Source organism: Actinia tenebrosa, unplaced genomic scaffold (genome assembly GCF_029948245.1).
Source record: "Actinia tenebrosa isolate PJP-AT-01 unplaced genomic scaffold, QUT_ActTen_1.0 PGA_scaffold16__25_contigs__length_10494907, whole genome shotgun sequence".
In the NCBI taxonomy this organism is placed as follows: domain Eukaryota; kingdom Metazoa; phylum Cnidaria; class Anthozoa; order Actiniaria; family Actiniidae; genus Actinia; species Actinia tenebrosa.
The window spans coordinates 6906920-6930184 of record NW_028292576.1 but is presented as its reverse complement, the minus strand read 5'-3'; the positions used below and the strand labels follow the sequence as shown (position 1 = coordinate 6930184).

The following is a 23265-nucleotide window of genomic DNA, read 5'->3' as shown; positions in this document are numbered from 1 at the left end:
TTAGGGCAAGTTATAGACCAAAGACAATTAAAAAAACTTTCATGTATTCAAAGATGGATTAAGAAGTGTTCTCCAAGAATTCAGGTGTGTGTTGTTTAGCAAACAATCGTATACTATTATTTTTTGACAAGCATTTTTTCTCGACGAATCGACAAATCAAAGACTTTCCCTCAAAACTTTTAATATTTCTGTAGATAAGCTTAATTTATTTTAATGCTGGAGGAAATATAACATGAAGAGCATATTACAACAAATATTCGTCCTTTGTTTAGCTTTGTAAATCATTAACAATTTGGTTGTTTTTAACCAACTATCATATGTTTTTCGTTCAAGAAAAATTCAGCTTTGTTTGCCTCCTATATCGCGTGTCCCATCGGCAAAACAAAGCTGAAGACTTTCATTCAATAATTTTATATCTTTCTACAGATAATTTATTTATATATTGAATGAAATGTAAAATTACACCAAACATTCAACTATTTATTAAGTTGTTCGAGCTAGCCATGATTATACAAATGAGCTTAAATTTGTGTTGTTGAGAGATGATATTGTATAAAGACCTTGTCTTTCACTTTATAACCAAGCTAAAAAATGTTCAAAAACATTTACAGATGCCAATTTACTGACACAGAAATTAGTCATTTTGTATTTTGCATTATTTTCTATTTTGTCTCAGTTGTTCGTGTCAAGTTTAATACTGAATGTAAAAATTGCTTTTCGAAAACTTTTGTCGTTCGTGATTTTCGTATCTTTCTCACACATGAAAACACTCACATGAAAACTGGTAAAATCGAATCTCAAAATTTAGTAAGCTTAGTTTTCAAGCTTCTCGAAAAGTGGTTAATTCTCATATGAAAGGAATAAAATTATTTCAATGAAGTAATTAAGAAAACTTTTTCCTTTTAACTGATGACACATTTGGTTTTAAATGTTCAGGGCCTTCATTTTTCAAGTTTAGTTAGTTGATGATCTCCAGGCAATTTTCTCTCTGATGCTACCAAAGCATTTGTTGTTGTTGTTGTTTTTTTTTTCATTGCGGTAAAAATACATTTAATTTAAAAACATCAAAATTCTTATGGTTTTCCAAACATCGTTATGTGAAAGACGCAAGTAAGCTTTAGTTTTTTCTCATCTTAACCAGTTTTCAAGTCTGTTTTATAGTCCTGATTTGTCCTAAAAGAATCGGGAATCTCCAAAATTTCGATTTCAATGAAAGACATCTAAGGTAAATTTCACTAAACCTGATATTTTGTTGGATTGTCTGTAGTTATCTTTCGTTTTTTTTAGTAAAATCAAACAGGAATTCAAAGCTTAAAAATGTCGGCCATGGAAAACTTTGTTGAAGAATCTTCAAAGAACAAAAATAGCCCGTGGGGTGGCTGGTGGTGAGTTGTGTTCAAAATTCCTAAGTGGGATGGTATAATCGCGCACAAAAAACAATGTAGAGCATTTTGATTCGATTTCAATGCATGGTTTTTATTATGGGATACGTTATCTTCATCTCGAATAAAAATAATTGAAGATTTTTTTCCCGATCTTATTTTTACCTTTCAGATTAATTCAAATTGGGCTCCCTGGCTCCCTAATTTCGTATCGGGAGCTCCGCTTTTAGACAGTACCTAAACATATATATTAAAAAGGATGAAAAGAACTGGACCAAGTAAGTTCCCTTGAGGAACTCCAGAGGTGACAGGAGCCCAGTCAGAGGCTACACCATCAACAACTACTCTCTGTTTGCGTCCAGTAAAATAATCTCCAAACCAGTTGAAGAGGTGCCCAGATATTCTAAACGATTTGAGCTTGTCTAGGAGAATTACATGGTCCACGGAATCAAAGGCTTTAGCGAAGTCAAGGTATAGGATGTCAGTCTGAGTGTTCTTGTCAAGGTATCGTCCGATAGAGTGAAGAACTTGGAGAAGTTGTCATCATATGCATAGCTGCTTCTCTCCTGTGTTTCAAGGGCTTTTCTCCGGTTGTCATGATCATCCCTTTGCAAAAACCATCTTCTAAAATTTAACAGACTTTTTTGGAGTTCCAAGTCACCGCTGCGTACGTTCCTTGGTTACAGACTGTTGTAATAAGTGTAATTTAAGCATTTGGGCTTCCTGTGGCCCCTGCAGGCCGTTGGGCCACCCCTAAGACTTTTAGGCAGCCATGTAAGGACTTACTGTTAAAAACGAGTTAGAGATTTTTTTAAGAGCTTTCGAGAATAAAAGCCAACTATTACATGGTGTCAGAAGTAGACAAGAACTTAAAGAGGAATTAAGCTCGAATACGTAAAGGAACATGGCAGAAAATGACAACTCACACCGGATACCAGGTCCATTGGTCTTGGATGCCCAAGCGGCGGAGAATTGGAGAAAGTTCATTATGCAATTTGATATTTATCTCGTGGCTAAAGGAAAGGATGAAAAGCCAGGTAAAGTCAAGGTAAATTTGTTACTTAACTGTGCAGGACCAGAGGCAATCGAGGAGTATAGCCATTTTGAATTTCACGAGGGAGAAGACAAAGAGTGTTATGATGATGTGTGCAAGAAATTCAAGGAGCTTTGCGAAGGTGCAAAGAATGTCATTTATGAGCGATTAGTTTTCAATCAGCGCAATCAGAAAGAGGGAGAAAGAGTAGATAATTTTGTGAGTGAACTGAAGAGACTGTCCCTAACATGTGAATTTGGTGCACTTAGAGATTCGTTGACTAGAGATCGTATTGTGGGAGGAGTGCTGTCAAATGAGTTGAGAGGAGAACTTCTAAAAAGACCAGAACTCACTCTCCAGAGTGCCCACGATTATTGCAGAACATATGAAGCAGCAGAATTGCAAAAATTCAAGTTTAGCTCCCCGATTACTAGCACAGGCCAGCCATTAAGTGTTCATTCTGTGAAAGAAAAAGAAAAAAACAGTGCTCGCCTTTGTAAGTTTTGTGGGTACCAACACCCATTTACCCAACCGAATCGCTGCCCTGCATTCAAAAAGAAGTGCAACAAGTGTCACAAAGAAGGACATTTTGCAAAAGTTTGCCTAGATAAGGTAAAAAGAAAGCCCCAAGCTGAAGGAGAGAAACATGAGAGTGTTCTAGCCAAAGAAGACTCAGAGGAAAACCCTGAAGTTCATTCATATTTCTTCAATGGATCTGTGGAGATTGGAGGGATATCCAGCAGTAAAAAGAGCAAGAGTATGATCAAGCTCACAATCGCAGGAAAAGAAGTCAGAGTCAAAGCAGATACTGGTGCAGAAGCCACTGTAATCCCATATCACCTGTACAAGACCATTACAAGGGCACCATTACAGAAAATAAAGCAGCCATTAAGAGGCTGGCTTGCAGCCAAGCCTGTACATCCAAAGGGCTGTGTGCGCCTTCCAACTCAGTACAACAATCGCAAAATGGATTTGCTATACCTTGTTGTAGATGGAGATTTCACACCATTATTAAGTTGTGATGCTTGCTTAGATTTGGAGGTTGTCAAGTTCATGAATCTCGAACTGATAGACTCAACACAACCTAAAGGGATCGATTCACAAAAGAACCATGATAGAGAGGAGTTAAAGTTTGTGGCAGATCCAGTGCTGCGTGACTATATAGACTGTTTTAGCAATAAACCTGGTGCCCTCCCAAATGCAGTACATTTGGAGGTTGACCATAAAGTACCTCCAGTGATACATCCCCCAAGAAAAATCCCAGTTGCACTTCTAAAACCAGCACAAGAAAAGCTGAAAGAAATGGAAGAGGATGGCATCATCGGGAAAGAAGAGGAACACACGCCTTGGGTGTCATCAATGCTGGTGATTGACAAAAGAAAAGGAAAAGATAGGAACTCACCACCATCGAAGAACAGTGTAAGAATTTGCATTGACCCAAGGGACCTGAATAAGGCCTTGAAACGACCCCACTACCCAATGGTGACGGTAGAAGAAGTAGCCAACCGACTGTCTGCTGCAACAATCTTCACGACTCTTGATGCATGCAGTGGATATTGGCAGCTTCCCGTTGACGATGAGAGCTCTAAACTCCTGACTTTTAACACTCCTTGGGGAAGATACCGATTTACCCGACTCCCTTTTGGGATAAATTCAGCCCCAGAAATTTATCAGAGGGAGATGGATAGACTCTTCAGTGGAGTCCCAGTGGAAATTATAGTCGATGACTTTCTGATTCACGGTAAGGACAACAGAGATATGGATGAGAAGTTAACAGCTGTTCTGGAAAGGAGCAAGGAAATAGGATTAAAGTTCAACCCTCAGAAGACGAAACTTCGAGTTCCAGAAGTCAGCTATGTTGGGCATGTATTCACATCAGATGGATTGAAACCTGATCCCGAGAAGATTAGAGCTATTGCTGACATGCCACACCCCACAGATAAAGCAGGCGTTCTGCGGTTCTTAGGAACAATCAATTACCTAGACAAGTTTATTGAGCACAAGGCTGATCTCCAAGGACCTATCTCCCAACTGACTCAGAAAGATGTAGCATTTGTCTGGGAGAAACCACAACAAGAGGCATTCGACCAACTTAAATCTGTCATCACTAGCGCACCTGCTCTTGCATACTTTGACAATCAAAAGGAAACAGTGTTAAATGTAGATGCAAGTAGCACAGGGCTTGGTGCTGTGATCATGCAAGAAGGCAAACCAGTTGCATTTAGTTCAAAGACTTTATCTCCTTGCGAGAGGAGATATGCCAACATAGAGCGAGAGCTCTTGGCAATACTATGGGGAGCGCAGAAATTTCACACATACGTTTATGGACGACGAGTTATTGTGGAAACAGATCATAAGCCACTAGAGGCTATTTTCAAGAAAACACTGAATGAATCGCCTCCAAGACTACAAAGGATGCTGTTGAAACTGACCAAGTACGACCTCGACGTGCGCTATGTCCCTGGAAAGCAGCAAGCGCTCTCTGACTGCCTGAGTAGAGCCCCTTTACTTGACACACAGCCAATCAGTGAACATGAAGATGTCATTGGTGTGCACCTGATTGAGGATACTGGATTGGAAAATAGCACAATACAGAGGTTCAAGGATGTATCAAGCCAAGATGAGACCACAAGAGTTGTGATGGAATATGTTCTAACTGGATGGCCGACAGAGAAAGAGCAGGTGGATGAACTAGCCAGAGAATACTGGGGCTACAAGGAGGAGTTGAGTGTAGAAGACGGACTGTTGTTTAAGTCGGACCGAATGGTTGTTCCAAGAGCACTGAGAGGTGAAGTACTTGAAGACATCCATGGAGCACACTTGGGGGAGACAAAGAGCCTCAGTTTTGCTAGAGACTATGTCTTCTGGCCGTCAATGACAGCCCACATCAAAGATAAAGTTAACTCATGTGCTATTTGCAATGCATTCCGCAATCAGCAGCAGAGGGAGTCATTGCATCCACACGACATTCCTGGATTGCCCTGGCAAGTATTTGGAACTGATATATTCCAGTATGGTGGGTACTCGTATCTGCTAGTCACTGACTTTTATTCAAAGTATTTTGAAATAGAATCGTTACGTCAGATTACTGCAACTTGTGTAATTAACAACTTGAAGAAAATCTTTGCACGTTTTGGAATCCCAGCTGAAGTAGTCAGTGACAATGGGTCACAATACAGCAACACCAGAAACCTGTTTAACTGTACTCATGAATTCAAACGGTTTGCAGAGGAATGGGGATTCCGACACACGACTAGTTCACCAGAGTATCCACAGTCAAATGGAGCTGCAGAACGAGCTGTGCAGACTGCAAAAAGAATTTTGAAAAAAGCTGAAGCAGATAAAAAAGACCCGTTTGAAGGACTCCTCAAGTACAGAAACACCCCTTTTGACGATATAGGGGTCTCACCTGCTCAGCTCCTGATGAGTCGACGAACTCGAACAACACTACCAACTCACAGGCGTCTCTTAGTACCACGAGCTGTGGAACCTGGCCAGGTTCAAAAAGCACTTAAGCAGCGCCAAGATGTTTCGAAGGCTAACTATGACAAACGCAGTCGAGACCTGCCACCTCTGAACGCTGGGGATAAAGTACGAATTCGTCCAAATCAGGCGAAAGAATGGCGTAAAGCAGAAGTTTTGCCGAGATCCTATGTGGTACGAGATGAGCAAGGACACACTTACAGGAGGAATAGAAGGCAAATCATTGCAGTTCCAAATGATCAACACATGATCCCCAAGTTCAAAACAACTTTTATGAGTCCCCAACCTAAAGACTCTCCCACAAAGACACAAGATGAAAAAACGCACTCAGTGTTACCGCCACCCATCTCAGCAGGGATCTCAGAAAAACCAAAATCACCAGAACATCAGTTGCCAATGGCAACACGATCAGGACGACCTGTAAAGAAGCCCCAAAGACTCATTGAACAGTGTTGAGGAGGGAGATGTTGTAATAAGTGTAATTTAAGCATTTGGGCTTCCTGTGGCCCCTGCAGGCCGTTGGGCCACCCCTAAGACTTTTAGGCAGCCATTGTAAGGACTTACTGTTAAAAACGAGTTAGAGATTTTTTTAAGAGCTTTCGAGAATAAAAGCCAACTATTACACAGACTCGTTTACTCAGGCTTATCCTCGTAGCAATGTCTAAATATATAACAGACTACGAGGTCGAGTTTTCTATGAGTCAATAGATAGTCGATGAGGCGCGTAGCGCCGAATCAACTATTTGACTCATAGAAAACGAGAACGAGTAGTCTCATTGTTTTAGCATAAACCTACTAGCTAATATTATAATATTGAAAACTAAGAATGACACTGAAAACTTTATTGAACAAAACGACGGTCAACCGGCGGCACTGTTTTCATTCATTTTTGCGAACTCGACTCGATGTCTTAACGCGCATATAAGCTTGAACTTGCTCTATATTTCTATAGCTTTTTGTCTCTATTATTACGCTCAAAACCCTCTTTCCGAGAATTTTTTCCTTTTTATCAGTTCTTGGGATAATTTTTCTAATTCATGAGTGATAAACTGAACGGATTTATTTACAAATATGTTGTCGTCAGATCATTCAAAGCCGTGCCATGTTTACAATTCGCTTTAGATTCTTATCAGTTAAACTTGCACTTTCTTTATCGTTTCGTCTGTTCTTACCGTTTTAAAATTCTTCTTGAATACATGTGAATAATAATACATGTAAATACTTTTTTTTTTTTTTTTTTACATCTAATTTTTTATTTATTTATTTTTTACAATATTTTTTACAACATTTATAATTCTTACTTGACAACAATACAATGTATTGATGTAAATACTTTTAAAATAACATCGTTGATCTTAGTAGTCAGTTGTTTGTCCGTCGTAGGTTTTTCCCTTGAAAATCTCTTCCGCTGACAGCCGCTTTTTCGTGTTAGAATTGCTATAATTCTTCAGTTTTTTATCTATCTGTTCTATCCAAACCCTCCATTCCTTTCCTTGATACAGTCTTGTTTTTTCTACAATCGATTTTTAAAGATTTTTTAGAGAAGAAGCAGAGATTTCGACAAAACTTGAGCATGGATTTGTTTGTTTTTCGCTACTAGTCGCTATCTATCACAGGATAGATAGTGAGTACGTTAGCCAATCAGATTGCAGGATTCGTGATAGTATGCCAGTAGGTTTATACTAATTACAAATAGAGCGTTTTCACGTGACGTCACAGCGGTCATGTTGGTGTTCCAAAACAATACATTTTTTATCCTCGGGGAATTATGCAAAAATTTTGCAGAAAGTTTCTATTGTTTGGTACACCAATATGCTGCACAAAAATCGTGGCTAACCCTCAGCTACAGAGAACTCGAAACTGGAGTATTCGATCATGGAATACGGGCCATAGGCTTGTAAGCCACTAGTTGGCTATTTTAAAAGTGTTACCCTCGTAATAAAGTAAAACAGTAGCCTGCGTGGCGGCCCTTGGGGGACGCAGGCTAGTAAGACAAGGACGATTTAATTATTCATTGATTTGCTGCACAATAGTTTATCATTTCTTAATTTCTTTTTCAAAATTATTCCCGACGGATTTTGATCGGCATGCAATTGCTTGTTTTTATTTGTTTGAATTTTTTTAAATTTACTGTAACTCGTGAAATACTATACGTATTGGCCTCAAACTCTTTCCAGACACACAAAGGATCAATATAATCAGTATCAACAAGTAAATTTCTTTAAAAATTTACAAATGTATTTCTTAGCTTATATTCAGTAATTTATCTTTTACAAAACTAAAATTGACCTTGGGAAACCTGTGGCATAATGTGGTGTAGGGTTTATGGTTTAGGCTATAGGCTATAGGCTATAGGCTATAGGCTATAGGCTATAGGCTATAGGCTATAGGCTATAGGGTACAGGGTACAGGGTATAGGGTGCAGGGTATAGGTTACAGGGTACAGGGTATAGGGTTATGGGTACAGGGTTATGGGTACAGGGTTATGGGTACAGGGTTATGGGTACAGGGTTATGGGTACAGGGTATAGTGTATAGGGTATAGAGTATATATTCTGTAGTTTAATACCTCAGCTCGCTGGTATGTGTTCGTTAGAATAGCAATCATCATGTTCATCAGCATCACTACGGCAATGATCAAAAACAGCACATAAAGAATCTGAGCGAAGACGATGGTCCTCTCAAATGGTACATGAAGTACCTGTGGTTCTAGAAGAAAAGACCACAAAAGATGCTTCGCTATGCTCCACCAACTGGGGAAAAATGTGAATTATATTTCTTTATCAGGTATTAGAATAAACCACTAAAGAGCCGATTCTAGGGAATCAGTCCCCCTTTGACCTCATGTTCCATTCATTCAGTATGAGGACACCCTTTGACCCCAAGTTTCATTCATTCAGTACCTTGACCCCTTTCGACCTCATGTTCCATTCATTCAGTATAAGGACCCCTTTTGACCTTATATTCCGTTTATTCAGTATCTGGACCCCTTTTGACCTCATGTTTCATTCATTCAGTATAAGGACCCCTTTTGACCTCTGTTCCATTCATTCAGTGTCAGGACCCTCTTTGACCTCAATTTCTATTCATTCAGTATAAGGACCCCTTTTGACCTCATGTTCCATTCATTCAGTATCTGGACACCCTTTGACCTCATGTTATATTCATTCAGTATCTGGACCCCCTTTGACCTCATAATTCATTCATTCAATATTTGGACCCCCTTTGACCTCATAATTCATTCATTCAGTATTTGGACCCCCTTTGACCTCATGTTCGATTCATTCAGTATCTGGACCCCCTTTGACCTCATGTTCGATTCATTCAGTATTTGGACCCCCTTTGACCTCATGTTCCATTCATTCAGCATCTGGACCCCCTTTGACCTCATGTTCCATTCATTTAGTATCTGGACCCCCTTTGACCTCATGTTCCATTCATTTAGTATCTGGACCCCCTTTGACCTCAGGTTCCATTCCTTCAGTATCTGGACCCCCTAAATGTTACATTTATTCAGTATGAGAGGGTTTTTAGTAGTATTCAGTAAGGCCACCTTACCTTTAGCTAGTTCCAAGACAAAGTCTTACCTTTCAAAAAAGACAGTACTTGGTGTCCCATCAAACGAAATTTGTGTCGTACGAATCTTGAAAATGGCAAGGGAAAAAGCAAAGATAACTATGAGGAGCTGGCCAAAGACTGCAATAATATTTTCAGTGATTTGAAACAAAGCTATCTGTATAGCCCCATGTTTTGCCTTTAACTCCATGATGTGACCAAACACACGTAACGTCAACAGCATGGAATTTATGCCATAAAGATATCCTGCTCCGGCCAGTAGGGGATTGTTTGAAATAGAAGTATCAACAGACCACGTGATCACTCGGAGAATAAGCAGTACGGCGTATACTATTAGGGTGATGACATCTAGACGATTCCACGAGTCACTAATTTGATTATAAAACAATGTCTGATTAATTTACCTTTCTGTTCTTTGGATATTGAACATAAATATAATGCGAACAATGAAGAAAGTTTGATTTGAAGAATGATCTGAACGAACATTGATTAAGTAGGAAGAACGAAGCAAAGTATTAAATATTGATAGGAATAAAATAATAAGAATAGAATGAAAGGATACGATGGACGAATGGATGAAATATTAAAAACATGAGGACAAGTGTGTTCGGGTTGATAGGATGGGATGGATAGGCAAATGAGTTGGAGTAGATGGGATTCGATGAGTTGAATGGAAAAACAATGCATGCAAAAAAAAGTAGAAATACGTAACAGATGTAATCGATGGTCAAAAGCCGGTTAAGCATAATAAAAATATACTCGATTATAATTAAAGATGAGAATATGTGTACCGCGTAGCACTTATGAAATACATAAAGATACTCATGTAATTTCAAACATAAAATCTGTTATGATGAATTATACCATCGTAATCCCTGAAAATGGTTTGTAATGCCCGAAAGTTGGGAAATAAATTGTTTTTATTTTGGTTAAAGAAACATTAATTTAATTATAATCGAAGTATAGATAAACTATAGTGCTTGGGAACGAGGGTTATTTCGGGCGAAAGCCCTTGGAATAGGCCCTTTGCAGCTAGTGGTCACGTGCTTGGATACCGCTTAGCAACACAAAACTGGAGAGCAAGCCTTCCAGTAAACAAAAGTTGTAATAGGTCAAGCACGCGTGGTTTTATACGATAGTTTCATCGTTCAAAACGCTTAATCCTTTTGCCCTATCTACAAACACAGTAAGATAATCTTAAATTCTCTCCTTTGGACTCGATTTTTGGTTCGAAGTAACGATATTCTTCGCGTTATCGCGAAAAAATTGTCACCGCCGGCCCGCTCGACGGCTGAAAAACATGGCGACTTCGCAAGGTATGTACTTCAAAACTCTCCTTTTTTTTTGGTTTCTTTTCAATTATTGGACTTCTAAAATCTCTAAAATAACAGTTTAGATTGTGAATGGTGATCGATTGTAATTGGACGGCATTTTAATGGACGATTTGTTTATTTTTTGTGAGAGTGATTCCACGTCTAAAGTCAAGACTAACCCATGTTTACATATATTCGCTGTAGATGTTAGAACTCCCGACGAGCCATCACATACCAAGAAAAATTCTTCGTACTGATATTTTTATATTTATTTTTGTTTTAGATGAAGTAGAAACTCAAGACATCTCTATCTTTCCTTCCCTCACCTTCGATGATGTAGGGAGCTACGCTATAGAGAAGTCTGGCTGCACAAGCACTTCGAAAGCGTACAAATTTATGGCGGAACCAGGCTATTTACATGACGTTAAAGGTACTTGATAGCCAAAATGTTTTTTCTATTTCATTATGATATGAATGGCAGACAATTCACACTAATTTTTCCAATTTTTTAGTGATATATACCGACCAGTGCGTGAGAGTTAAATGCAAGTGTTACCGCTCAATGAGGAAGTCTGAACCACCGCACATTTTAGAGGTGTCAGTCCAGAACAACAATTTGACATTGCTGTCTGGGCTGTGCTCATGTGTAGCCGGGGCAGGTGGATACTGCCATCAATTCGGAAAAATTAATCTTTTTAATCTTTAACCAAAATAAAAACAATTTATTTCCCAACTTCCGGGCATTACAAACCATTTTCAGGGATTACAATGGTACAATTCGTCGTAACAGATTTTATGTTTGAAATTACATGGGTGCGCGCGAGCTAAGTTGTGTTACTCTGCGCGCGCTCTAATAGCGGTAAATAGCGCGGAAATTAATTGTTTTTGGTAGAAGAAACATTAATTTAACCATTATAAAACCAACCTACAAAACAACACTTGACATACTCGATCATGTTACAAATGTATTGTCATTTTGGTATAAAAGTAAGAGTTAAGAAATCTAAATAAAGCTGGATAGACCACCTACCGTAGATAATTGCTGAACCCATTCACAGCTTGGTAAACTTCCATCATAAATCTGCCCAAGAAGAAAACCAGGATGATCCATTCCTCGACAATAAAGTGAAGAGTAGAAGGTTGGAAGCACAAGGAAAGATGGAGGACCAGAAGTGCAAAGTAGCTTAGCATGTCCCGTACGAAAATAAAATAAGGCGTCTCAAAATATTCGTGGTAACGGATTGCTGAAAATAACAAAACTTTTATTGATGTGGACTCTCTTATTTGGGTATAATATTCTCCCGTTTCAGGCCATGTGCCATTTCTTGAGAATGATTCTTTTATTCTCATTAACGATTGAGACGCCATAACGCTTTATAGCCCTTTACAGAAGCGAGTAGGGACTGTGCATTTGTCTCGCGGGGACCAAGAGATGCCTTAGATGGTAGTCGCAATATCATATAAATAGACATTATAGCAACATAGAGGGAAATTACTGATGAACCAATAAGTGGATTAAAATTTTTTTCAGTAAAATTTTCTCAGGCACAAATTCGAACAAGTCAAACATGGTCTCTTTTTCGAAAGAAGATAACCAATGTTAAGGTTTTGATTGCAATGACAATTTTGAAGATAAAATAAGGCAAGTAAAAAGAAATATAAAATTTGCAGTTTGATTTTGCTTCTGACTTTATTAGAAATCTGTAATAAAAATACTCACCATATATATCGGTTTTTCTATAACTACCTTTGGCTAAGGCAAGGAATATGAAAAAAAGGTTATAAAAAATGATGAAAATTAGTATTGACCGATTGGTTTGTACCTTCAAAACCTTCAAATTTTGTTGGTACCCTGAAACAACCTCTGGACCGATCAAACTTAGAGCACGGCTAACTCACAGATCGAACCTTGAAACAATCTCTGGGTTGATCTAAGTCAGGGCACGGCTAACCCACAGATAAAACCCTGAAACAACCACTGAGCTGATCAAAGTCAGCAGGGCATGGCTAAGTCACAGATTGATTTAGGAGTTAACTGATTATTTTGAGGAGGGAGAAAAACCCTCGAATTAAGGAAAAGACCTAACAAACTCTTCTCACATGTGATGCCAAGTCCAGGCTAAGAACCCGCGATCCAAGAGGCTAGAGACTCGCTCACTCCCTCGTTCGCGATATGATTTGAAAACTCGTTAATCAAAACGATATGATCAAGCTCTTGGCATGTGACAATTAAAAATTAGACCCGTAGCATGAAGTCTAGCATGGCAAAATTTACAATGAACCCTCCTCTTATAAAATACTGAGAAGATTTTGGTAGGAAATTCAACTTTAGGGTTTGGCGCAAAAAAGTCCGGTTATTTTGCAACCTTTTCCAAGCACTATTTTAAGGCCTGGGTCATTTATGGCTAAAACCATTTTATTTTTATTTTCCTGTCATTTTTTTGATCAAACCTCGCCAAATTTGGCATGGCCACATAACTTTACTTGCTTAGGGTTTTAGGATGAAAATTTAGAGATAATGCGGTCACGTGACCTTGATCCTCACTTCTATGCACCCAAAAAATTTGAATTAAATTGGGGTGACGGTTATCATCTGTACATAAAACTTTATGGTATATTTTCATTCTTCCTAGTGCACCTCAACTACCATTAGTAGTAGTGTAGGGATGGCACGGGCCGGATTTTCGGTGAGAATTTACTAATTTTGGGTGAGGATGGGTGAGGATGGGTGGGGAGCGGTGAGGATTTAATCATTTTCTAATCCGTCACGCGTTACCATGAAAGCATCCCTTCCTATTGTGTCAAAACACAATGAAATTTAATAGAATAGAGGATTTTAATCGATCAGTAGAGATCAAATCTGTGATGTCATAGGTAGCTTTATTCAGCGAGTGTATTTTTTGAGGACCGCACGATCCGAATTTTCGCGGTGGATTTACTAATTTTGCGGTGGATTCGAGTATATTTGCGGAGGATTTAATTATGTTCTAATAACGTCACGCATTATGTGTAATATATGCGGTGGATTTAATTATTTGTATTACTTATTACCATAAAATGGTGGGCCAGTGACGAGCAGGACGAGTCACATTAATCATTCATTAATAAAACGACGGGAAGAGTATCGTTTCGGGTTACCATGACGACTAATTGACGTCATGAGTTTATTGTTAGGCAAGTTTGGACAAGTCTTTTGTTTACCAATCCAATTTATAGAGCGCGGGGATTTTGAATTTTTAACTCTAAAACTCAACCAAGCAAACAAACAAGCAAGACCTAAAAAATTACTTTGAGAAACGCAATGGCTACGTTATTCCAGTTAGGATCTCGAGGCTTTCACGCCACCGTCAATGAATTCAAAGGACTAATGAAATTAGATGTTTTTTAGAAACAATCTTATGTGTTGGGCAAATTCTTGATAACATCCTTCCATAAGTCTTTTAAAAACAAACGCCAAAGTTCAGCAATCAACCAAGCATAAATCGTCCAAACTCTTAAGATATCCCTCATCAAACTCAAGAAATACTTCGTATTGAAAAGGGGTATAGAACATGTGCATGTTACGTCATAGTCGCTATCTTGGTTCACGATAACAAAGCATTCCTCATTTTCTTCTCTTGTTAGATCAAGGAATATGTCGGCTGTTTCATTGCTATTTATATCTCGAGGGTTTTTGAGTCATGAGGCTGCACTCCAAAAATAAGTAGGAAAGGTCTCCGTTTACAAATATCTCCATGCTGGAGAGCGTTTTCAATGGTATGCGTTTTGGATGAAAACACTCAGCGTTTTCGAGCATTCTACTGTGGATGCAAGGCCAAAACGCATCACAAAGTACGTGTTTTTAAACCTAAACGGAGGAGGAGGTGGAGGAGGAGGAGGAGATGAGGAGGAGGAGGAGGAGAGGAGAAGGTAATTTTACATCGACCTCTCATCAACCTCTCATCGACCTCCAAAAAAATAAGCAAATATAAAATTATTATGAACCAGCTATTAATTTTGGTATTTCAAATGGTCTTGGCCGTGTAAATAGGAATTGGCCATGGGCTTCCTGTGATTTTCAATACCTTTATCGTATGGGCTGCATGTGGAAATAAGATCGCTGTTTATATAATAAAGAACAAGATAACAGAACTAATCATTTTAGGAAGAACTTAGTAGGTCTTATTTTTTATCGTTGATGAGTCATAAATTGCATTGTGTTGGATACAATAGTCATCAAAGTATTTCTTGAGTTTGATGAGGGATATCTTAAGAGTTTGGACGATTTATGCTTGGTTGATTGCTGAACTTTGGTGTTTGTTTTTAAAAGACTTATGGAAGGATGTTATCAAGAATTTGCTCAACACATAAGATTGTTTCTAAAAAACATCTAATTTCATTAGTCCTTTGAATTCATTGACGGTGGCGTGAAAGCCTCGAGATCCTAACTGGAATAACGTAGCCATTGCGTTTCTCAAAGTAATTTTTTAGGTCTTGCTTGTTTGTTTGCTTGGTTGAGTTTTAGAGTTAAAAATTCAAAATCCCCGCGCTCTATAAATTGGATTGGTAAACAAAAGACTTGTCCAAACTTGCCTAACAATAAACTCATGACGTCAATTAGTCGTCATGGTAACCCGAAACGATACTCTTCCCGTCGTTTTATTAATGAATGATTAATGTGACTCGTCCTGCTCGTCACTGGCCCACCATTTTATGGTAATAAGTAATGCAAATAATTAAATCCACCGCATATATTACACATAATGCGTGACGTTATTAGAACATAATTAAATCCTCCGCAAATATACTCGAATCCACCGCAAAATTAGTAAATCCACCGCGAAAATTCGGATCGTGCGGTCCTCAAAAAATACACTCGCTGAATAAAGCTACCTATGACATCACAGATTTGATCTCTACTGATCGATTAAAATCCTCTATTCTATTAAATTTCATTGTGTTTTGACACAATAGGAAGGGATGCTTTCATGGTAACGCGTGACGGATTAGAAAATGATTAAATCCTCACCGCTCCCCACCCATCCTCACCCATCCTCACCCAAAATTAGTAAATCCTCACCGAAAATCCGGCCCGTGTCATCCCTACACTACTACTACCATTGCTCGTTTAGGGGATATTTGCCTATGCTTGATTGAAAAAGCAGGTCACGTGACCTATTTTGCATAATATCCCTTATTGACTCTTAGACCATGAGGGTGAGACGTCTAATTGTTAAAGCGGTATACTAATATCTATTATCTCTAGTCATTGAAAATACCTGAGCATTTAGGCAAGAAATTCAAAACGCCGCAATGTCTGATGGGATATCACATGGTATGCAACTCAAAACCAATGTATAACTAGTATTTGTTTCACGGGTTCAATAAAACCAAAGCAATCTTTCACTTTAGGTTGCTAACCTCTTTTTATCGTCACACGTCCAAACACTTGGATCAACTGTAAAATAAAGTAGATGATAGGAAACAACAGCATGTCAAAAAGAGTCCAGAAGTGTAACAACACTATCCACTTGGACTTGGTGAAATACTCCCACCGAAAACTTCGTTTCCAACGATCTCTTAGAAGATCATACATGACCGGATGAGCTAGAAACTAACAGAAGAATGGAATGAATAAATTTGGCAATATAAAAGCAATAGTAATAACAACTTCCAAATTTTATCGATAATGCTTCGAAACAACCTCTGGGCTGATCTAAGTCAGGGCTCGGCTAACTCACAGATCGAACCCTGAAACAACCTCTGGGCTGATCTAAGTCAGGGCTCGGCTAGCTCAGGTCGAATCCTGAAACAACCTCTGGGCTGATCTAAGTCAGGGCATGGCTAACTAACTCGCAAATGGAATTGGCATTTGGCGTGTTTTTATTTTTTCGCGACCAGTTAGAGGAGTAAATGGCTACGTTTCGTATAGTACAAGTTCACTGATTAAATGACTCGCCGTATAAAGTGGATGAAATACATTACACCCAAGCTAAAAGAGTATATTGGCTGCAGGGCTATAGCATCGCGCGTAATCTGTTTATCGTGCTACGTTGCTATAGCAATGCAATAGCGTGATTTTTAGCAGCACCACCAAGTACCTTCTTTTGCTTCCACAACACTGCTTTAGCAGCGATGTGATCAAATTTGAGTTTAAATATTTGTTTTTTGTTATGATCTTTCTTGAGAGGTTCAATCAGATGGAATGCGTACTCCTCCATGGAACTCGCAATGGCCTGCAATTCTTCTTTTTGTACTCTTTCTCTGGAACTCTGGGCTTTTTTTTACCTTTTTCTGAACCTAGAGCTGTACTGCAATTGAAAGACAATGAACGTACCTAAATAAACAATAATAATAATAATAACAATATAATGATAATAATAATAATAACAATATAATGATAATAATAATAATAATAATAATAACAATATAATGATAATAATAATAATAACAATATAATGATAATAATAATGATAATAATAATAATAATAATAATAATAATAATAATAATAATAATAATAAACCTATCTAGCTTGGGCGTAATGTTTTCTGATTATAGACCACGTGTCATTCCCTAGAGAATCATTTCTTTGTTTTACCGTTGTGCATAAAAAGACACATAAATATGGATACAAATCAAACAAAGAATCTTATTCTCAAGACAAAGACACGTGGTTTGAAATGGCAAAACATTACGGCTAAGATAAAGACTGAGGTCTATTGACATAGCGCGCAATCTGTTTCACCGTGTGAAAACGACGTGCAACGTTACTATAGCAATGGCGTGATGTTATTGGTCTTCGATAATGGAAAAGTTGCTGCGTATGATAATATAAAACAATTATTGGATGATACAAATAATAAATATGTTATAGATATAATTAATATTTTGATGATATTCGGAATTATCAATGTCGAGGCAAGTGTTCACATTTGCCGAAACATTGTTGGTTCCTAATAGATTATAGTTCAAATAGATACAAAGATAGAAACATTATGATAAACTTTATTTTTAAAAACGTTTCAAAATAGTACACCATTAAAAAACAATGTACAGAGCACCTATGAAGGCTCGTTTTTGCAGATAACTCAGTGCCTACAGATAAATATCCATCGCTGGCGCATGCTGATAGTTAGAATTATCTGTAGGTTCTCGACCAATGAGAATTCAGGTAGTGAGTACAATATTTATAACTTATTGCGATTTTGAGCCGACAGTACGGGTTTATATTGGCGGCTAGTTGGGAGAAAATATATTCCGTATTGGCCGTAGTCGCGAAGCGCCAATATAAACCCGTATTGTCGTCTCAAAATCGCAATAAGTTTTGTATCGCGATCCTCCTATTCTTAAATCTTAAAATGAAGAAAAAAGCGATAAACAAGCCTGATTTGTTTGAAATTCTCACTACCTAACAGTGGTCTCCCTAGCAACTGTTTCTGGAAAATTCGAGTTTTCGCAAAAAAAGAAAGATTTTTCGTAAGTTTGACCTGTTTTGATTGTAATACTTTTAACACTAGAATTAAATTCATTACTTTACTTTGTAAAACAAATAGTTAATAAGAGAATTTATCGGATTTTACAACTATTTTTGTCATGAAATAGCTTCTAAAAGTCGAGTTTTCTTCGAAAGTTTACTGTTTGAATGAAAACAAATATTTGGCGTTTTTTTTTTACTCACATGTAGCAGAAAGCGTAGGATACAGCATATCATGTTCTTATCCTTGCGTATTACAAGTCAGGAAATAAGTTATGAAGATCAAAGTTGTAAAAAAAAGGTGTAAAACATGAAAAAAAATTGTTTTCTGCCATCGATGTTGAGATTCCAACAAGATTCAGAAACCAGACCGAGATACCAAAAAAGTGCTGTTTTCGCCATCAATCAAATCTCATAAGCCAATCACGCGCGGTAATTCTGAGCCGACAATACGGGTTCATATTGGCAACTCTCTCTCGATCAAACTTATGGGAGGATCGCGATACATAATAACATCTTTTGGCATCTCTGTCGCCAACTATATCGTACGCAAAAGTTAGTCTCATTCTTAAAGGATGCTCCGCACTTTACTTTGTCTGTTTATTTTTTGTACTTACGTCCATAGCCTTTTCAAGACTATTTGGTAATTGTCCTTTCAACATGCTTGGCCTCACCATTTTCAACTTATGAATATCACCATTTTCAATCATCTTATCCACCTCTTTTTTTTAACCAAAAAATGAATGTAAAATATTAATACGAAAAGATATGATCATGTTTAATCACCGGTGAATTAGAGCACGAGGGATGTTGGGAGAAACACGAGCAAAGTTTAAAAATCACGAGCTTCGAACCTCCAAACCCCAAATCCCATACCGCCAAACCTCCAAACCTCAAACCCCCAAACCTCAAACCCCCAAACCTCAAACCCCCAAACCCCAAACCTCCAAACAGAGAACCCCTAAACCCCAAACCTCCAAACAGAGAACCCCCAAACCCCAAACCCCAAACCCCAAACCTCCAAACAGAGCATCCCCAAACCCCAAACCCCAAACCCCAAACCTACAAACAGAGAACCCCCAAACCCCAAACCTACAAACAGAGAACCCCAAAACAGAGGCTGCTAAGCAGGCATTTGAGGAGTTGATGGTGTTAGATTTGCATTGATTGACACCTGTAATTGTATATGACGATTGCATAATAAAACACAAATACACCACAATTACTGGCGACAAGGATGGCCACATTGTAAAAATTCGGAGGACTTCTTCTTAAAATAATTTGAGATTTCCTTGGTTTTCACTAACATAAATGGCCTTTATTGGAAGAATAGAACCATTCGACGAAGCTACAGAAACATGGAGTGCCTACATCGAGCGTTTGGAACAATATTTTACAGTCTACGAGATCAAAAAAGCGAAGAAAGTTCCCGCGCTTCTTACGCTACTTGGAAGTGAAACTTATAATCTCTTGCGGAATTTAGCAGCCCCAGAAAAACCTTCTGAGCTTGATTATGATACCATCGTACACCTTTTGGAGAGACAACTATCGCCTTAACCGTCTGTAATCACTCAACGATACCGATTTCATACAAGAATGCAAGACGAAGGAGAAACTATAAACGAATACGTAGCAAAACTAAGGAAGTTGGCGATTCACTGCAACTTCAATAACCTAAACGAACACTCAGAGATAGATTAGTATGTGGAATCCGTAATACCGGAATACAGAAAAGATTGTTTTCAGAATCTACGTTACCCTTGGAAAAAGCTATCGCAATATCCGTAGCAATGGAAATTCAAATGGCCGCGAAAGACGCCATTGAATTACAAGGTAAGCACAAAGAAGTTGTTGTAAACAAGATAGCTAAAGCAAAGCCGGAAAACCAACCGAAAATCAGCTTAAGCCAAGAGATAATACGTGTTTTAGATGTGATAAACCAGGTCACTCATCTAATTCATGTAAACATAATGTATGAGTCAATTCCAAAGGTTCCCGTCCCCCCCCCCCCCCCCCCCCCCCCCCCGGGCAACCCCCCGGCATTTGACTTTTTGAAAAAGAATTGGTCAAATTCCCCATTATGCGGGCCAACAAAATGATCAAATGCTCCACCGTTCAGGCTCCACGAAGTGGTCAAGTGCCCGGCCCTCCAGTCCGATGAATCTCTAATTTTGCCTAAAAAGTACAAAACTGAGCCTGTATACATCCAACAAGTTTCATGCTAAGTACCTTTTGAGATCGTTTTATCGTTTATAGCTTTATATAAAGAATTAAAAAAGAATTAAATAAGAATCTAGACTTGAAATCTTTGCTGACTTTGGAATTAGCGTAAGCATATTTATTGTTTTGGACTCCAAAAACTTATCTTCATCTACTCGTTCTGTACTGTCATCCACCTTGAAAAGTTTCTTTTTAATTCCAAGCTTTTCTTTCCCTGATTCTCAAAGAAGCGACAAGGATAAGATTGTATTTTCAAACCAAATTTTTGTGGCGATTCGATTTCAATGAGATCGTAATCAATGCATGTTTAGCTAAACGCAGACAACAAACACGCCGCCATACACGCCGGAATGTACACGCCCTCGATAACAATGCTGATAACGAAGACGAGTCGGACAGTGACATTGAACTTCCCGTAGGGAGCTTAGACATTAATTCGATAGAAGAAAAGGAAACTAAGCCCATTCAACTACCATTGAATATTAATGGGAAGAAAGTATCATTGGAGCTTGACACAGGATCAGCAGTTTCAGTTATGTCTAAAGATGAATTTGAGAAGCAAGTCGGCAAGGCTAAAATTGAGCCCACAAAAGTTGTTTTAAAAACCTACTCAGGAGAGAAAATCCATCCGTTAGGAATCACGCGCGTACAGTACAGTACAACAATTAAGAGAAAAACCTCGAATTATACTTAGTCGAGAGAGGCACAGCAGTAGTATAGGGAATGGGGGTTCCAGCGCAATCTCAACACGGGCAAGACCCGTGTCAAAAATCCACCTACGGAAACAACCCACTCCAAGTGTGGTTGGGGGCAACAGCGCAAATATGTTAGTCTATATATGGAGTGCGAAGAATGTAAGAGAACTTTTAAGAAAGAAGCGGATTTGAAAAAGCATTTGAAAATGAAGACGAAGTGTATGAGCAGTTATGATTGTGGATGTGGTAAGAAGTTTGAGACTAAGGTTAAATTATTTTGGCATTGTCAGGACTGTGAGTACGACTACGACGACTTAAAAAGTGCTTGGTATTAGGTATAAAATATTTCCTATTATATAGATGGAATCCCAAAGCAACTTCAGCACGGTGCCAATACCCGGTAACGGTGAGATTGACGTTAGACAGTTTTGGCGTCAGTCAGAAAGGAAGGTTAAAAGGACTCTCCGAAAAGGTATAGAAGAATTAGGAGCCCTGAAAGCGAGCATAATGGTAGAAGTAAGTTTGTCAAAAGACGAGGTAATGACGACAGCAATGTTGCGATCAAAGTCGTTAGTGATATTAGAATCCACGAATCTGGATAGGTCACTCAGTGAAGCCTTAGAAGCAATAATGGAGTCGCTGTCTAACTACACGAAAGAAGGATCGGGTTGGACAGTAGAGGAGGTTGAAGGAATAGAGATAAGTATAGCCAGGTACGTACCCATACGAGGGGGGAGTTACGTACCGCTACCAACGTGGGTAGAAAGGAAGAAGGCTATTGTAACCGTGAAGAATGAAGACAATCGATGCTTTATGTGGGCAATCAGGTCTGCACTGTATCCAGCAGAGAAGGATCCCTGTAGGACAAGTAAGTATCCCACAGATGATTTAGAGTGGGATGGTGTGGAATTTCCCATGCAGTTGATAGACATCCCCATATTTGAGGAAATAAACGATCTAGCAATTAACGTTTACGGAGTCAGAGAGCAGACGATAGTACCGTTAGTTCTGTCAAAAAGTAAAGGAGAGCGCGTACATTTATTCTACCACGGCGGACACTACTCATGGGTTAAACACATTAGCAGACTATTCTACAGACATACTAAGCACAAAGGTAAAAAGTACTTCTGCGACTGCTGCTTGCTGTCATTTACATCCTTAAATACCCTAAAGAAACACGATGAGATCTGCCGCGGAGTCGAAGAAGTGGCGCAACGGATCCAGATGCCTACAGATAAGAACCTATCCTACTCAGACCATCAAAAGCAGATGCAGGTGCCTTACGTGATATATGCAGACTTCGAAGCGTTGATAACTAAGGAAGAGCAGAAAAGTGGTGCCACGAATAAGGTGGGATTACACGAGATCTGCTCCTTTGGTTACATAGTAGTCAGATCAGACGGTAAAGCAAACCCTCCTGTGATTTACCGAGGTAAGAACGCAGCTAATGAGTTTCTAGAAGCATTGCGAGAAGAGGAGGGGGAGATTAGAGAACAATTAAGACGTCCAAAGAAGATGGAATTTACCAAAGAGAACCAGGAGGCTTTTAACAAGGCAAAAAAATGCCACATTTGCCAACATACGCTTCTTCAGTTTGGAAGACGAGCCAAGAAAGCGTGGGATGAAGATGGAAAGTATCTAGGAGAAGCTCATTTTAAATGCGGGAAGTATGCTAAGAAAGGTGAGAAGCCGGGAAAGCCCTCCACGCACTGCATTCACTGTCACAAAGCATTTGTTGAGGATTTCTATGTGGATAAGGTTAGGGATCACTGCCACATCACGGGTAAATACAGAGGAGCGGCTCATTGGAAATGCAATATAAACTTCAAAGTAAATCCAGACATGGAGATTCCGGTGTTCTTTCACAACCTCCGCGGTTACGACTCCCATTTGCTACTACAAGGAACAGACGGCTCCGACGTCAAATGCATACCCAACAACAAAGAGCGCTACATGTCCGTAACTGTGGGTAAGCTAAAGTTCTTAGATTCGCAGCAGTTTATGGCGGACTCCTTAGCAAACCTCGTAAAGTATAACACCAACTTTCCCATTTCCAGTCAATACGGCGCGGAAAGGAAAGGAGTCTACCCATACGAATACATGGACTCCT

General features: G+C 38.8%; 2 protein-coding genes and 1 long non-coding RNA gene across 6 annotated transcripts in view; 1 reads left to right on the top strand and 2 right to left on the bottom strand.

Moving 5' to 3' along the window:
- The window catches only part of LOC116292462 (short transient receptor potential channel 2-like), a 35432-nt gene extending 18439 nt beyond the window's left edge, over positions 1-16993 (bottom strand). For all 3 annotated transcript variants that reach the window (XM_089031457.1, XM_089031459.1, XM_089031458.1), the window contains exons 1-6: positions 16867-16993; positions 16187-16379; positions 12507-12539; positions 11817-12030; positions 9485-9841; positions 8467-8650 (exon numbers count right to left, since the gene is read on the bottom strand). In XM_089031457.1, coding sequence (XP_088887583.1) covers positions 8467-8650; positions 9485-9841; positions 11817-12030; positions 12507-12539; positions 16187-16379; positions 16867-16986 — 1101 coding nt within the window. In that variant the 5' untranslated portion in view covers positions 16987-16993. The remainder of the gene's footprint in view (positions 1-8466; positions 8651-9484; positions 9842-11816; positions 12031-12506; positions 12540-16186; positions 16380-16866) is intronic.
- LOC148910679 (uncharacterized) lies at positions 10493-11652 on the top strand. Its single transcript, XM_089031464.1, has 3 exons — positions 10493-10789; positions 11070-11216; positions 11299-11652. The coding sequence occupies exons 1-3, from the start codon at positions 10774-10776 to the stop codon at positions 11490-11492; spliced, it is 357 nt and encodes a 118-aa protein (XP_088887590.1). The 5' UTR covers positions 10493-10773; the 3' UTR covers positions 11493-11652.
- Positions 16994-17026: 33 nt separating the features above from the next.
- LOC148910678 (uncharacterized) overlaps positions 17027-23265 on the bottom strand; it is a 39296-nt gene continuing 33057 nt past the window's right edge. The window contains exons 4-5 of one of the 2 annotated variants that reach the window (XR_016120001.1): positions 18858-18961; positions 17027-17076 (exon numbers count right to left, since the gene is read on the bottom strand). This is a non-coding gene — a long non-coding RNA (uncharacterized LOC148910678). Of the gene's footprint in view, positions 17077-18678; positions 18962-23265 lie in introns of those variants that run through there. The other variant, XR_016120000.1, reaches the window with a different exon arrangement.